General features: G+C 36.5%; 1 protein-coding gene and 1 long non-coding RNA gene across 3 annotated transcripts; both read left to right on the top strand.

Annotated features, from left to right (window-relative positions):
• The first annotated feature begins 4374 nt into the window (after positions 1-4374).
• LOC116160528 lies at positions 4375-6666 on the top strand. 2 transcript variants are annotated; one of them, XR_004143243.1, is made up of 5 exons: positions 4375-4494; positions 4583-4658; positions 4718-4812; positions 4864-4943; positions 6605-6666. It is a non-coding gene; the product is annotated as an uncharacterized LOC116160528 (long non-coding RNA). The 2 variants fall into 2 exon arrangements; XR_004143242.1 differs by having other exon boundaries at positions 4546-4658.
• Positions 6667-6782: 116 nt separating this feature from the next.
• LOC116181233 lies at positions 6783-10799 on the top strand. Its single transcript, XM_031501535.1, has 2 exons — positions 6783-6850; positions 9577-10799. Exon 2 carries the CDS (start codon positions 9715-9717, stop codon positions 10612-10614), a length of 900 nt encoding a protein of 299 aa, XP_031357395.1. The 5' UTR covers positions 6783-6850; positions 9577-9714; the 3' UTR covers positions 10615-10799.
• Positions 10800-15764: the final 4965 nt, after the last annotated feature.

Here is a 15764-nt window from a genome sequence, read left to right as displayed (position 1 = left end):
AAAAAATTATTACAACCATATCCTAGTCCTTATTTCATTTACATTTAAATTTAAAACGTGTTACAAAAAAAATTCAATTCTGAACATTTTTTTCCTAGCTTTACTACAACAATGATAAATATCATTGCATCAACTGGCATTAAGTGATCGATCCCGAGAAGAACTTGTCAATATCGAAGTGGCTTTCTTTATTTGAATGACAGGAATTCGTACTATGTCTAGACACCTATCGCACCCGATCTTTTGGTTTGTAATGTTTATGAATTTCTGACTCGACCTGTCACTGGTCCTGGATAAATGGCTCCGTTCTTAAACATTTGTAACCAACCAAGATGAATGGTGTACCTGTAGGTCACCTGTGACAGGTAAAATTGACAGGTGTACTTGGTAGGTGTGTGTGACCTTATAAGACTGCGCTTTTGCACGAAATACAGTCGGTCGCAAGACATCTATCTCCTCAGATATACCTGTAACATTGAACGTTATAGTAGCTATAGGTGTAACTATCAGTTCTACTTGTCGCAGGCGATCTGTAAAATCTATCCGTTAAAACAACTCTCGGTTCACCGTTAATCTCAGTTCGTCAAACATGTTTGAGAACGGAGTTATCTACGGTGGAGAATTGGCACGTCGACTCGGTAATTCATTGACATATCCACAAGTCGAAAGGTGGAGTGCGACAGGTGTTTAGACATACTGTTAACAGAACCACTTGCGAAATGTCAACTTTCACCGCAAGCGTCATATCACCTGCGACAGGTAGATGGGTTATTGGTTCATATGGAACTGTTTACACGAGGATACTTTTTCATTAGCCTGCCGCTGCACTAAGAATACGATGCCAGAAAGACATATCACTACAAAACAACAGTTTAGAATGTTCAAAGTTAACAAAGTATATTTGACATGAATTCTATCGACATACAGTATCCCCCTGTAAGAGTTTTCTAATTAGTGTTTAGTTTTAAATCGTACCGCATAACTAAATAATCAAGAGAATAAGCAGTTTTGCGATCTTTTCCAAACTTTGCTTTTCGTAAGTTCCAATTTACAATGTATTACCATGGGTACATTTTTATTTTATTATAATAATTATAGGTTAGGTATTAAATTTTTATAAAATTTGCCCTTAGACAGTCGACAATTTGCCAAAGAAGATTATATTTATAATGAACAAATTTTATACTACCTTATATACAGGGCGTGTTACAACAAAATATACAAATTGGTTTAATAATATTGGTAACGCCAACGCTAATTGATCATCTAGAGAAGATAATTAATAGCAATTGTAAAAGTTTGTAATATGAGGTGTGATCGTTATATTTGGGTGGCTTACGCGAAACGTAAAAAGGTAAACGAGACGCGTATTTTTACGGTAAAACTGGCTTACTTCCTTCATCCATCGATGCTACAATTTAAAGTTATGCTATTTTGATATGTTATAGATCTATAAATAAAATTCGCAATGAATATGTGGATAGCGATCAACTTAACTTAAAAAACCTTCCCCGTAATTCGTTGATGATCCTTGGGTTGTAACAATTAACGTTCAAAAAATAAGTTAAAGGTTACCCGATTTCAAATTTAATTACCATGGATTTTATGCGGAGATGTACTTGATCGGCTTTATGGTTCAGTGGTAGAGCATTGTACTATAAAACCGGAGGTCGGGCGTTCGAATTTGGATTAAGGTGAATTTTTCATCTGTGGCAAGAGATGAGAATTACCTTAGACCAGTTGCATTTTGCCGGCTATTCCGAATCAGGTTTTCCTAATTCGTAAGGTAAATACTGCAGTAGTATAGAACAACTTAAGACCTTCTGCACAGGACCTCTAAAAAGCATTATGCAGGTCACTCTGTAATTGGGCGCAAGCCTTTCGAGAGCCCAAAACAAAAGAGGGATAATAAATAAATAAATTTATTCGAATTTACAATTTATTATCATATAGGTACCTACTACGAAAGTACCTATACACATTTGTTGAATATAACTTTTGATAATCTCACATTCGAAAAAGTTCAAATATTGATATATACGCTTTTAAAATTCAAATTGAATAATAATAATAATGTTTATTGTCCCAACAGATAGAAGCTTTCAAAAAGAACAAAATTATATAGCTACAGCTCAAGTGAATGCAATATAAATAAACGTTGCCGTTAACATAATGATCGAAAAATAAAATCGATTTGCCTCTAAGCTACACAAAGCAATATTAGATTCGAATGAAATTGAATAATACCCAAAAATAAAAATTATTTTGCCGTGAGGCTACATAAATGATGCGGAAAATTATATTTACAACAGCATCAACAACATATGAAAATAATGATAAATTAATTACATTTAACAATAGCTTTAAGTTAGTAATACAGATATTAATAAAAATCACATGTTATAAAATGAAGAATTTTTTTAAGAGTTTGTTCGACATTGAGATAGGTAAATGAAAAGTTAACTACATGCCTAGATGACAGACGTGGAACAAAAAATGTTATACAATTGTACAAACATGTAAAGTCAATATTATTTTGCAATAAAAATTACATAGAAAAGCAACACTTATACACTTCCTGCTTGTACTTAAGGATGCAAATTGAAATTTTTTCAACAGAATGTCATTTGCGTAATCTCTCACCGGGTAAAAGCGCTAACTTAAGTATTTGAAGCGAGACGGTTGAAATTAGTTAGGTGATGAATCTACAAAAAAAAATGAAAATTACTACAAATGAAAAAAGTAGGTACCTTCTTTTTTTACCTGATGTTAACAACGGCATGCCATGCAATACTTTGACAGGCGAATGCACAGCAATTCGACTCAATTAAAAAGAAGAATCGGAAGAACGAATAAGCAGAAACTAAATGATTTGATAATACAGGATTATTACAGATAGATGATGTTATCGATTTCGATTGAAAATAAAAATGGATTGGTATGTTTATAATATACTAAATATTTTTCCTAAGAATGTATCTATCTTATTTCTTTGTATGATAAATAAAACTAGATTAATGCACGCTTGCAATTATCAACATTATTTGTAATAACCCTGTATAACGTATTTCAAAAGGCGAATCGTCTTCAATTGCCATCATAAATCTGAAACGATTATTACGTACCTACAATAAAAATAAATATTTTATTTTCAATTATAACTCATATACGCACTCAACTTACTTCGAATGGCACGGTATATTTTTTTCAACCCTGCTGCGTTCGGATGTATACCATCACTGAAATTTTCCAAATTAATACCACATACAAAATATCATATGAACTCATCATCATATCAACTGAAACAAGGCGTACAAATCGATAAGTTTAAAAACATCACTGCGATTAGAGCATATATCTCTAATCGCCGCATTGTATTGGGACAATTCGATTTGTACGCTTTGCCCAGTACGGATCATGGGAGGAACGGTGCACAGCAGGGCTCGATATTGTAACGTCCATTTCCTTAAGGTACGTAATAACCCCTTCAAATTTCTAATGGCAACGGAAGCCTTTACGCCTCTTGAAATATCGTTCGTACCAATCAAAATAACCAGAGGAACATTCCGTGGCACAAACCATTTAGAAGCTGCATTACGCGACCTCTCGATTCTTCGTCTTAATTGCGTTATAGTTTGGCCCCCGATACATAAATCCACCAAACGCTTGCCGTGCATCCACCGAACTTTCCGTTTGCACACCGTTGCCAACATCCTTCTTAATATACTGTCTCCCAAATAAAATTCCATCACTACAAATGTTGATAAATATAATAAGTTACTATCAATCGTCAAGGTAATTCAAAAAATACTTACCACACTTTTAATGAAAATTAAAAAGGAAACACACACACACACACACCCTTGTATTACAGACTGCGTGTCTTCCACTGATCTCAATAAAAATTAAATAGAGATTAGTGGTATCTCCATAATAAAAGGAAAACGTTTACATTTCTTAAAAAAATCCCACAATTTAACGTTCCCATTTCTTAAACTGCATTTCAAACTTTTATAATAATAAAGGAACGACTAGCTAAAATTGTGTCCAATATGGTTTTTTCGGTATGATACCGGTGATTTTCATTTGTTTCCCTCTACTCGCCCCATATTCTACAAATTCTATTGTAAAAATAAATTGGGAATGTAATGCCCGGTTTTGCAATTTGGCAAAGAATTATTTAATCGAGACGCGAAGCTGAGGGTATGTCCCGTCACCTATCAGGGTAAGGTGACTAGATGGGTTCTTATCGCTGTATACATGATACTATCAAGTCGCTGTGTTGATCCCCTACACTATATTTTTTAAAAGAGTCACGTTTGAATCTACATCCGCTACCTTATTACGCCAGTGGTGCCACTTCACTTCTAAAGTTCGTGATCATCTCCGGATACGACACGGTGTAACTTGGACGACATTCTTTTGTAGAAGATTTTTAATTTCATTTTCGATCATCCACACATTTATGTAGTTTTTGAAGTGTTTGTTTTATTGGTAAGTCAATAGTGTTATATGATTTAATTTATGTAACAAGTATTTTTTCAGATTTCGAAGAACACGTTTTTTAAATTTATATTTGTAGGTTAAAGGAAGAAGATTAGATAGTCCTCGACGATCGTCTATTATTCATTGTCTTTGTTTCTGTACTTAATTATCTTGTAAGTAACAAATTCCTAATATATAATATATTGTGCGAATGTGAAAACACTTCTTTTAGTTTTTCAGATTACCTCATCGGTATCGATATGCCCCGACCCAAACGGTTAACTGGAGCTGCATTAGCCAGTCGAAATGCAAAGATTCGTAGACTATGTATGCATAACTTTGATTCTGTTAACGGATTAATGAAAACTATTCTTTTAGCTTCAAGTACCGATTCCAATCATAGCGTGACCGATGATGTCCAACCAATCGTTGCGGTTGCTTCACAATCGGGAAAGGAGGTTAGATTGAAAATTACGTTTATATTATGATTGAATTGAGCAAACGAATTATTGAATCGGTTACACGCAAAATCATGTAAAAGTTTTGTCCAAACAATCAGTTGCAATTTAGATTGAAAGTGTACTGTTAAGGCACTTATCGAGTAATCATTACGAATGGACAAATCAAGGCAGAATAAGCATCAAGTGCCTGCCGGACTGTACGAGGTACATTCGGTTGTGCTGCATTTATACCCTTAACCTGATCATTTCTTATTGATTCATTAAAACCTTGGTGTGCTTCGGACTCGATACTTTAGTATGTGTGCCCCTTTATATAATTAAATCAACTTCTATCCGATACTGCATAATTACAATGCACTTTTTAAATTTATTTCTGACAATGTAATGACATTGACCACATTGTAAATCTGTGAATATCTTGTGTGTTACTACATGTTTAGTTACGTTTGTGTTCCCGGTTAATTTTTTTTAAATGTGTTGTTTTGAACAATATAGGCCGTCCGTTTAAACAGACACCATGCATGACAAACACATTAGGCAGTAAACATGTTATTAAATTTTTTATGTTGTGCAGTATAATTTGAAACAGTTTCGAAGATGAGATCTTACACTACATTTGTTACAACCAAAATGTGCCTTTTTGCCACAAAATTACATTGTCATTTTGTGTTATTAAATTCAATAGGTGTTTTCTAATAGGTATTGTTAGATGGTGATTGAACAATTTTTTCTCGGGATGAATATTTATGACTATTCAATTCATCTAACATTTGTCACATTTCGACTAGTGAAATGTCGAGATTTCAAATTGTTGAGCCAATGGGAACGAATTATAGTGATAATTTCACGTGTGGTATTTCAGCGACAATTCAATTCGATTATTCAATGACATTTGTCAAACTTCCACCAGTGAAATGACGCGAAATTTTGTCGTATTACCCGGAACATTCTTCTTAGTTTGTTAATCAATTTCGACAACCGACTTATCACCACATCTTTTAATTTAATCACTCATAACGAATTAGCTTGGAGCACAAAAGTTCGAATAGAATCAATAGCAAAATGAAAAGCAACTTCCATAATTTATTTTGACGTTTAATGTTGTCATGGAAATACATTCGCGTGGGTAATTATGCTTAATTTTTCTTTTGATTCATTGAATAGTCCTCCGAATACCATTCGTAGTCGACGTATTTGTAGATTATTTTTGAGCTGCTGCTCCACTCATGCTAGTTACGCTTTTTAATACCACTCGCGCAAGCGCTCGTGGTATTAATCAGCGTAACTAGCATTCGTGACAGCACCTCAAAAATATTCGACAATACTTCGACTACTTATGGTATTATATATGATTATTTGTTTAAATCTCTTATTGCATGCTGTACATCTGGTAACCTAGAGGCCAACACATACATTTGTTAGGATGTTTTGTATACACCGACAATAATAAACCTCCCATCAATATTAAAAGTTTACCAATCGTTACATCTAAAGGTACCAAACTTGGATCTTTTTAGCAGTTCAAACGTTGGATTTTTAAACAAAACCTTGTGCATCAAAAGATGTTGATGACAAAGCCCTTAAATTTAGTTGCAAAAATCACACCAGTCCATTTTCTTTGTATATATCCCCCAAAGCAATATTTAAATTGTTTTCAGAGCGTACCTGAGAAGAAGGCGAAGCCGCTTCGTGGCGCCGCACTCAAGAGTAAATTAAGAAAAGAGCAACGTGAAGGTAATTTATTTTATTTATAAATTTCTAAAATTTATTTTACATTAAAATATTTTACATTTAAATTAGTTTAAAAAATATAATTTTTTTGATTTTTAGCGAAGAAGGGTGATGCGACTTCTTCAACTTCTCACGGCTCCAACTCAATTCTACCATCGGTGGAAGTTGACAAGGTAGGAATGATATGTTTACCTTTTAAATTATTTGTAAACGTATAAATTCTTCATTTGCGTAAACATCCTACCATGTTTTTCATATATTTTAACACTTTTATTTAATTAAATTTTCTATTTGAACGTTCTACAGTGACAAATCTAGAATCACTCTGTAACACATTTTTGAAAAAGTGTTTTATTGCTTCTAAAAAAAGCATGAGATGAGATATAATTTTATTACTGAGGTACTTGATAGTAATATCAAAGTTTGAAAAAATACGTTAAATTTCATTATTGGAACATGCATAGACAGGTTAGATCAAATTTCGTGTTAGATACAGATATCTCTCTTATTAGCATAGATAGAGTTGGTTAAGTGGACAAAAATGATCCTCAAGTATAAGCATAAATAAAATCAAAAAACAAAGTTTACCCACTTTCCTAAATATGGCGAAAAATAACATAAATTACGTTTTTGATTTTTGATTTGCAAATAAGTATTCGGGGAAATATTTAAAAACTAAAATAACTTTCTTTAGGAAACTTCCTGTTTTTTTAAATGTTGGAAATCAGGTCATCTTAAGGAGAAAAATCCTGAGCTCAAAAATGTAGAACATGTTTATAAACAAATTTCAAAATCAAAAGAAAAACTTTGAGAAAATCGATATCCATCCTAATTTCTATAATAAAAAACCTGAATTTAACTTAATTTTTAAATATCTCTAAATAACGATTTGAAAGCCAAAAATCAAAAACGTCAATTATGATACTTCTCACCATATTTAGGAAACTTTAGAGAAAGAAGTAAATTTTGTTTTTTGATTTAGGCATAACTCTGATCATTTTTGTCCATTTAACTAACTCTTTATCTATGCTAATAAGCGAGATCTTTGTACTTAACACGAAAGTTGATACAACCTGTATACAGGGTAAGTGTATATTTTGTTATTGAAGATTTAAATTAAATTCGGGTTAGATGAAAAATAATACAAAATGAAGTTCAAGACGACTGATATTAATATATGTATATCAACTTTTTTGTTAAATGGATCCCATATTAGAATATTACATGATTATGGAGGCTTTCTTATTTTTCTAACGATAATAGCACTACTTATAATTGAACAAAATTTATTATTTTGAGATTTTAATTCAAGTAGATTTAGTTAATGAATTGTTTTATTTTGGCAGCCTACTACATAAAATAGTATACCAGGTATTTCTTCAAAGAATGATAGTTCCATTATATCGAAAATTATAAAAAAGACAAGGAATAAAGTTTTATGTATTTGGGCGTAAAAATTAGTAATATGGAAATAGAAAGAACTTTGTATCATTATTTTCAAAGGGAAACGGAAATATGTCACCCTGTATTTGACTTTTATATGTTGGAAATATACTAGCTACATTTAGATTAATTACAAGAATCTGTATAGTACCGTTACGTCGAATTTGACTTTTAATACGTTAATTTAATAAAAATAATTAGGGCGATCGATACAAATTATAAATTTGATCAATCATCATTAAATATGATTTTAGTAAATTTTAGGAAAGCGAAAAATTCCATTCGACAAAATAAAATAGTTTAAATTTATATATTTATATAAAGTTCAATTTTGCGTTTGAGACAATAGTTATTTATGCAATGAGTGTATAAATGAGGCGTTTTATTGGTGAGTGAGATGTTTAGTCCACGAGCGCAGCGAGTGGACTAAATTCGAACGAACCAATAATCGCCGATTTATACATGAATTGCATACAACGTTTTTTCGTCGACTTCACTGGGGTAGGTAATTTTAAATTCAACTACAAGAAATTACAAACGAAATTATGAGCTCCGACGATTTTTCAATAAATTACAGCTATTGTCGTTGCTATAGTAATGTGTTGTTTTATGCTGTACCGTCAGTCCTCGTAATCGCAGTGGAAGATTATGTTGCTTGCTCTGCTGCGGAGACGATTTTAACATTATATCCACTCAAATCAAAAGAAACTTATTGGAACGGTTTCGATCAGTTCGGCAATTGATGGAATACAATGAATTTGAAAGGAGATATTTCCGAAAATGTCACGTTGACATTTTACCTTGAAAAGGTGTGTGAAATTAGAATGTAATTAATTCTTTTGCAACTGTACTAAAGTACGTGTATTAACAGTGAAAGATATGGAAATGTTCATCCCTGTGGTCGACGTACTCAATGTTGAAGGTAAAGTAACTGAATACCTTAACAATACCTTATCCGAGGAGCTACACATACATACATCAGGATATGCTTTACTGAGATCGTTTGGCGACCATACTGGCTGCTGATCTCACTACATTAAAACCGAGATTAAAATGGTTAGGTGGATGGAAGTTCTCAGCTGTTGCCGAAAGTCAATTGTTATATAATTGTCATTTCCCTTTAATAAAATGGTTATGTATAAGTGGTTGCTAACGTATAATGGTTGGTTGCTAACCATTAATGGTTGCTAACGATTAATAAGCTTCATCATTGTACTCGTCACTAAGGAGTAATTTATATTGTTATCGAGAGGTCGACGAAAAAAATGTATTATTGATTGGGTAGGCATCAGTAATAGTAGTTTTATACAATTACGTTGATTTCTGTCAGTTATGTTGATATTTATTACATCTATATTCCACCATCCATTCTTTAACCATTAACAAAATAGTAAAGTTTATATTTCGAACATAAACATTTTTATAAACACATCTCTTACATTTACGTTCTTCTCAGACTGCACAATCGGGGTCCCAAAAGAAACGCGGCAGAAAACGTAAAGTACTTTCGGGTATCGCGGCCCTAAACGCAGCCAGAAAAGCGGGCACTTTTGGTAGCGAACAGGACACGCCGCTTACTTTGTCGCAGTCAGTAATGCCACCACCCACCTCTACCCCAATACCTGCTACCGCGCTTCCGGTAGAGGTCCTCGTCGAAAATTATTTCGACGAAGTTGACGATTTGGCGATGGCAAATCTACAAATCGCCGAAAATACCGAACGTCGTCTGCGAGTACCTCAACGGGTCACCGACATCACTGCCGGCTATTTGGACACCCTGTTTTACGATCTTGCTCGATACGATCTGATGGCACAATTCCACGATCCGACATCGCAGATGAACGTAAACAGCGTATTCGGCTACATGATGTACGTCGCATACTTGGCGCAGGATGTTATCAAGTCAGTTTTGATTAACATCGGGTACACGATAGGCGTATGGAGCAACGCGCCCGTCTCGTCAACCGTAGGCGCGTGGGGCGATCGTCACGAGTACGAGGTACTGTTCGTCCCGATCTACTTCCCGGGACACTTCGCACTGGTGATTCACGAGCGAAGAGGCCGAACCGTACTTTACGACCCCCTGCCCAACAAAAACCGGTTCGACAACGACAACGCCCGCTACATACCCGCCATCAAGGACGCAATTCGCGAATTCGATCCGTTCTTCGCGTCCAACGACGCCATCGACATCGAAATTGCCGACCCTGCAAGTTACAACGTTCAAAGAGACGGGTACAACTGCGGTTATTACGTCTCTCTCTACGTCGAAACGTACCTCACGAACGACAAAAGGATGCTTCTGGCAGATTTCAATATCGCTACCGAACGTCAAAGGGTTAACGGTTATGCTATTCGAACTGTGTCACGGACGAGTTCCGCAGTACGAAGCCAGACACGACGATCCTTTCCACCCAGTCGAAGTGGACGACGTCGACGAGGAGATGCCGGTCGTCCAACGCATCTCGCCCGCCGAATCCGACTCGGACGTTAGCATGGCGTCTGTATCTTCGACCGATAGCAGACGATCTACCCGATCCGGTAGAAGCAATGCCAGCTACAGCGAGAGCAGAACGACGACCAAGCGCACTTTGAAACCGTTAAAATACTGCAAGAAAAGGCACGGCAAATACGGTTGTTTTGCGAAATGCGCCAAGCACAGAATCGATTACCTCGATTGCGGTAAAATTGGCGACAAGGTGTGCCCGCACTGCAAGGCACTCTTATTTCACGACGAAAACAGCACGATGTGCTGTAAAAATGGCGACGTGGTCTTACCGGAAATCCGACCGGTTCCCGAGGAAATTCGCCAATTGACGAGCGACGCCGTGCACGGAAAACACTTCCTACGGTACTTCCGGATCTACAACATGCTGCTGAGGTTCGGTAGCTTAGAGGCCGGTAGAAAAAAGGCGCCCGGAGGAGGTCCTCCCGTCATACTCATAAACGGCGAAATTAAGCGAAACATAAGTCCGTTGTTCGCTTCCGACGGTAAAACGCCGGTGCACGGTCAACTTTACATGCTGGATCCGATTACGATGCACGAGGCGGTAGCCAGGGATCCCCTCTACTCCAAGTTCGGTATTCGACGGGAGATCCTGGAAAAACTGTTCGCCGTACTCCGACGCTGCCATCCTCTATGCGAAGCTTTCCAAGTGATGCACACGCTTTACGAGGAAGAACTGGCGGAAGTTCGAGAACAGGGCTTCGAAGACGTGCAGCACGTCACGTTGGTTTTGGTAAATCCGAAAAATGTACCGGACACGGTGGCCGATCCCGGTCTGCACCCGCGCACTGTCAACTTGCCGCAGGTTAACGAATTGTGCGCGTTTTACGTTACCAACCAACAAAACGAGCCGATTTATCGTCACGGTACCTGGCTGAAAAAGAACTGCGGCGAAGTAATCCTTTTACCGCTTTATCATCAAACCAACGATTGCGCTCACTACGTCTTGAACTTGGCACACGGCGACCCCGGCTACCACAGCGGTATCGCAAAACGCGCGAATCGAAACGCGCCCAGACGGCGACGTGCGAGCGCACTGGACGACGCCGCCGGACAGAACGAGATTGCTAACCCTCCTGACGCCGTTCACGACGACGACGAGGGCGACGACAAGCACCACGTGTCTATACGAGAATTCTATAGATACCATCTCGCAATTCGCGGCCGCGATCCTACAGCCGCCGCGCACTTTCTTTACCCGTTTGATAGCATCGTTCAGGAGTACATCATCAATCAGAGCATAAAAGTCGATCAACAGGTATATCAGTACATTCATAAGAATGCCGAAATCTTCTGTACGACCGCGCCAAAAGTTAGTCAAGCGCTCGAAAGAGAGCTGCGTCGTGTGGACGACAATAAATAATTGGGGAAGGTGATACGGCTGTCTTCCAGAATGGTCGGTTCTCCGGCCTGGTATCAGCAAATGTTTCACGACGCCATGGCTCTGTTTCAACGAAAGGGAAAGGCGACCTTTATGATTACCTCCACGACCAACCCTTCGTGGAAAGAGATCAGACAGCATTTAATGAGAGGTCAAAATGCTACCGATCGTCCCGATATCGTTAATCGAGTCTTTCTCGTGAAAATTAACAAAATGCGACACCTCATCGAAGACAAGCAAATCTTCGGCAAAGTAAACGCTTTTACTGAAAGTCTCGAGTTTCAAAAGAGTGGCGGACCCCATACGCATCGTCTAATCATAGACTTAGTATCTTACAAGTGAAGGTATAAAAGGTTATTTGAAATTGAGCTATGATTTTGGTCCAAGAGGTTGCGAAGCCAGCCTTGGCCTATTACAATGTTCTAGAATACATAATTTAATGTGATTATATGGAGTATACAAGCTAATATATTCATTAAAAAATACGTAGCAATTTGAGATTTTTACTTCAATTTTTGCAAAAATTTTCCGGATTCCCCTTTTTGCTGCGACCCACCCGTTAGTTTCGACCTTGTATCTTTTACGGTTTACGAGGTCCCCATAGTAAAAATAAAGAAACACCCTGTATACATATATAAATGAATATATTATGAATAATTTTACATCAGCCCATATGAAATTAAATTAAAAAAATTAAAAAAATTCCTTACTGAAGGCGCATTTTATACTATTAATGAATTTAAAGACTGTGATTTATGTGTAATTTAACATGAATGTATAAATGATGTGTTGTTCCCTTTGACTTCTGTAAATGTTTTATTGGCATGTTAACAGTAAATATTATTATTGTAATTATGAGAAATTCCCCTTAGGTAGTCGATGACTTCTTCGCGGCGGTATTCCCTAACCTTGTTGAGGATTCTTTGATCGGCTTCTTCATATTTTCGTCTTTTCCTGTTTCCCTCGAACCCTGCAATGAACCTTTCATAATCCGCATCGACAGGGTTGGGCAGTATTTGAAATATTTGTAATTGAAATACAGTATTTAAAATACATATGTATTTTCAATACTGTATTTTAATTACACGATGTAAATGTATTTTGTATTTTAAATACACAAAAAAGTAAATCTTCCATAACTATCGCCGATAGAGCGTTTTACACTAGATCTGATTTTACCGTCTAAAGGTAGAAGTTCTTCACTTGTCACTTATGTATGGCTTTATATGAGTGCCGGTTGCGTACGTGGAGTCACACAATCACACGTCACATTTCAGCATTCTGTGCGCAATCGCATTCGTGTAATATATGATATTTACACTGCTACGCCATTTGTAAACGTGCACATTTTGTTTAATAATTATTGTGACGGTCGTGCGATAATTTTGTTAAAAAATTGGCAATTATTATATGCTTATGTCGATGATGGAAGGTCGAAACGAAAAGGAATCAGTCTCAGAATCGGTTGAAATGGACGAAATTACTTCTCCACTTTCTGTTCCTGTAATACGAGGACGGGTCAAATGAAAGTGAGCCAATGCAAATAAATGACAAACACAGTACTTTATTTAAAAGTAGTCTCCATGAACATTAAGACATTTGTCCCATTGACTAACGAGCCGCGTTATTCCCTTCTCATAAAATTCCTTGGGCTGCTGTTTCAAATAATCTGTAACAGACTCCTTCACGGCGTCGTCCGACACGAATCTGGTACCCTTGAAATTTTTTTTAAGTTTTTCGAAAAGGCGATAAATCCGGGCTGTATGGAGGATGTTGAAGCGTTTCCCACTTGAACTCCTCCAGTTTTGACTTAATCACATCAGCAACGTGGGGGCGGACATTCGTGTAGCAAGATCACGCCATCCGTCAATTTTCCAGGTCGTTTGTTCTTGATTGCGAGACGCAACCTATCCAGTGTTTCACAATATCGCGAACTATTGATAGTCTCTCCAGGTTTAGCAAATTCGATCAGTAATGGCCCATGATGATCAGCTGTCAAAAACCTGACCACACCACGCTGTTCCTCGTTTGGAGCGTCCATTATGTTACACAACCGACTTAAGCACAGTGTATGAGTGCACTAAAGAACTTTAACCTCACACTTTCGTGTCACTTTCGTAAATTAGGAATGCCTCTGTGCTACGCGCATGCGTCGCAGAGGATTGACCGAACCATTATTGCGCAGGGTGGGTTGGCTCACTTTCATTTGACCCGTCCTCGTACTTCAAGGAAAATATTTCAAAATCACGCATCAAGATCCAAATAACCCAAATAAAGTTAGAGCCCGGTGTTTATTGTGTACTAGTGCACATAACAAAAACAATGAAATTAGTGGAACTTTAAAAGCCACCACCAACTTTAAAACACACTTAAAGGTAATGTGATAATAAATAATTAAAGCAATAGTAGTTATTTTATTTCTTAATTTTTGTTGCAGCGACTACACAAGGAAGCTGTAGATGAATTCGAGAAATATAAAGTTGAGCATAAAGTAAGAGGGAAAAGATCATGTGAGACTACAGATCCTCAAACACCAAAACTAAAACAATTAAAACTGTTTGAAGTGAACGAAGCTGTTCAGAAACACACTAAGCAGCAAAAATTTGATAATAATATTATTAACTACGTAGTTCGTAGTATGCGGCCGCTTTCAACGGTGGAAGATGAAAGTTTTAGAAAAATATTTACAGGTAAATCATTTTTGTTAAGAACACATTACTAAACACAATTTTAGATATCGACCCAGGTTTGCAAATCATGTCAAGACGATCATTGGGACGGAAAATTGAGGATTTGTTCAGTTCAATCCAAAAAAAATTAAAGCAGGTATTCCAAACAGTAAAGTACATTTCAACTACAACTGATGTCTGGTCTACAAAACACCGAAGTTTTATGGGTGTTACTGGTCCATTGGGTACGAGGTGCCATATTATACTTTCTTATTTTAACTCAACATTTTTAATTTTAGATTGACGAAAATACACTAGAGCGTATTAGCATGTACACGATTCAGAGGCACTCATTCGTACGATAAAATTGCTGAAATGTTATATGACATAAATTCCGAATATGGACTCGATAATGAAAAAAATTGTGTCAACAATTACAGACAATGGCAGCAATTTTGTCAAAGCGTTCAAGGAGTTTGGATTCCAAACTGTGCAAAAAAATGGTAGTTACACATTTAAATACAATAATGTAATATGTATTACATTAAGTTTTTTCTTCAGCTAGTGAAGACATTGACAACGAAGATGAAGACGAAGACGATGATATAGAGTTTTTGAATTTTGATGAAGATGATTCCTCTTCTGTAGTATTAGTATTACCAAATCATTTAAGATGTGCAAGTCACACATTAAGTTTAGTGGCCACAACAGACCTGCAAAAAATTATAAGGGAGGCTTCTCCAATGTCCCGAATACATCATCCAGCAATTGCAAAATGTACAGTATTGTGGAATATATCACGAAAACCAAAAACTGCTGAAATAATTAAGAATACACTGGGCTGCAGTTTGCTGTACCCGTGCCCTACCAGGTGGAATTCACTTTTTGATTCATTATCTCAATTAATGAAATACCGAGAAAAATTAAACAATTTAAATAAAGAATTGGCTTTGCCCGACTTTAAAGAAATTGAGTTGGAGTACTTAAAGGACTTCCTCACCATTTTGAAGCCTGTGGCTACAGCACTGGATTGTTTGCAAACAGAAGAAAAATGTTATTACGGACAACTTATACCTACATTGTTTTCG

The sequence above is a fragment of the Photinus pyralis genome, unplaced genomic scaffold (assembly GCF_008802855.1).
Source record: "Photinus pyralis isolate 1611_PpyrPB1 unplaced genomic scaffold, Ppyr1.3 Ppyr1.4_LG1, whole genome shotgun sequence".
Taxonomy (NCBI): domain Eukaryota; kingdom Metazoa; phylum Arthropoda; class Insecta; order Coleoptera; family Lampyridae; genus Photinus; species Photinus pyralis.
This window is presented reverse-complemented; position numbering and strand designations above follow the sequence as displayed.

Bases quoted from the DNA above. Each gene is read 5' to 3' on its own strand.
- LOC116181233 (XM_031501535.1), top strand. From the start codon at position 9,715: ATGCCACCACCCACCTCTACCCCAATACCTGCTACCGCGCTTCCGGTA.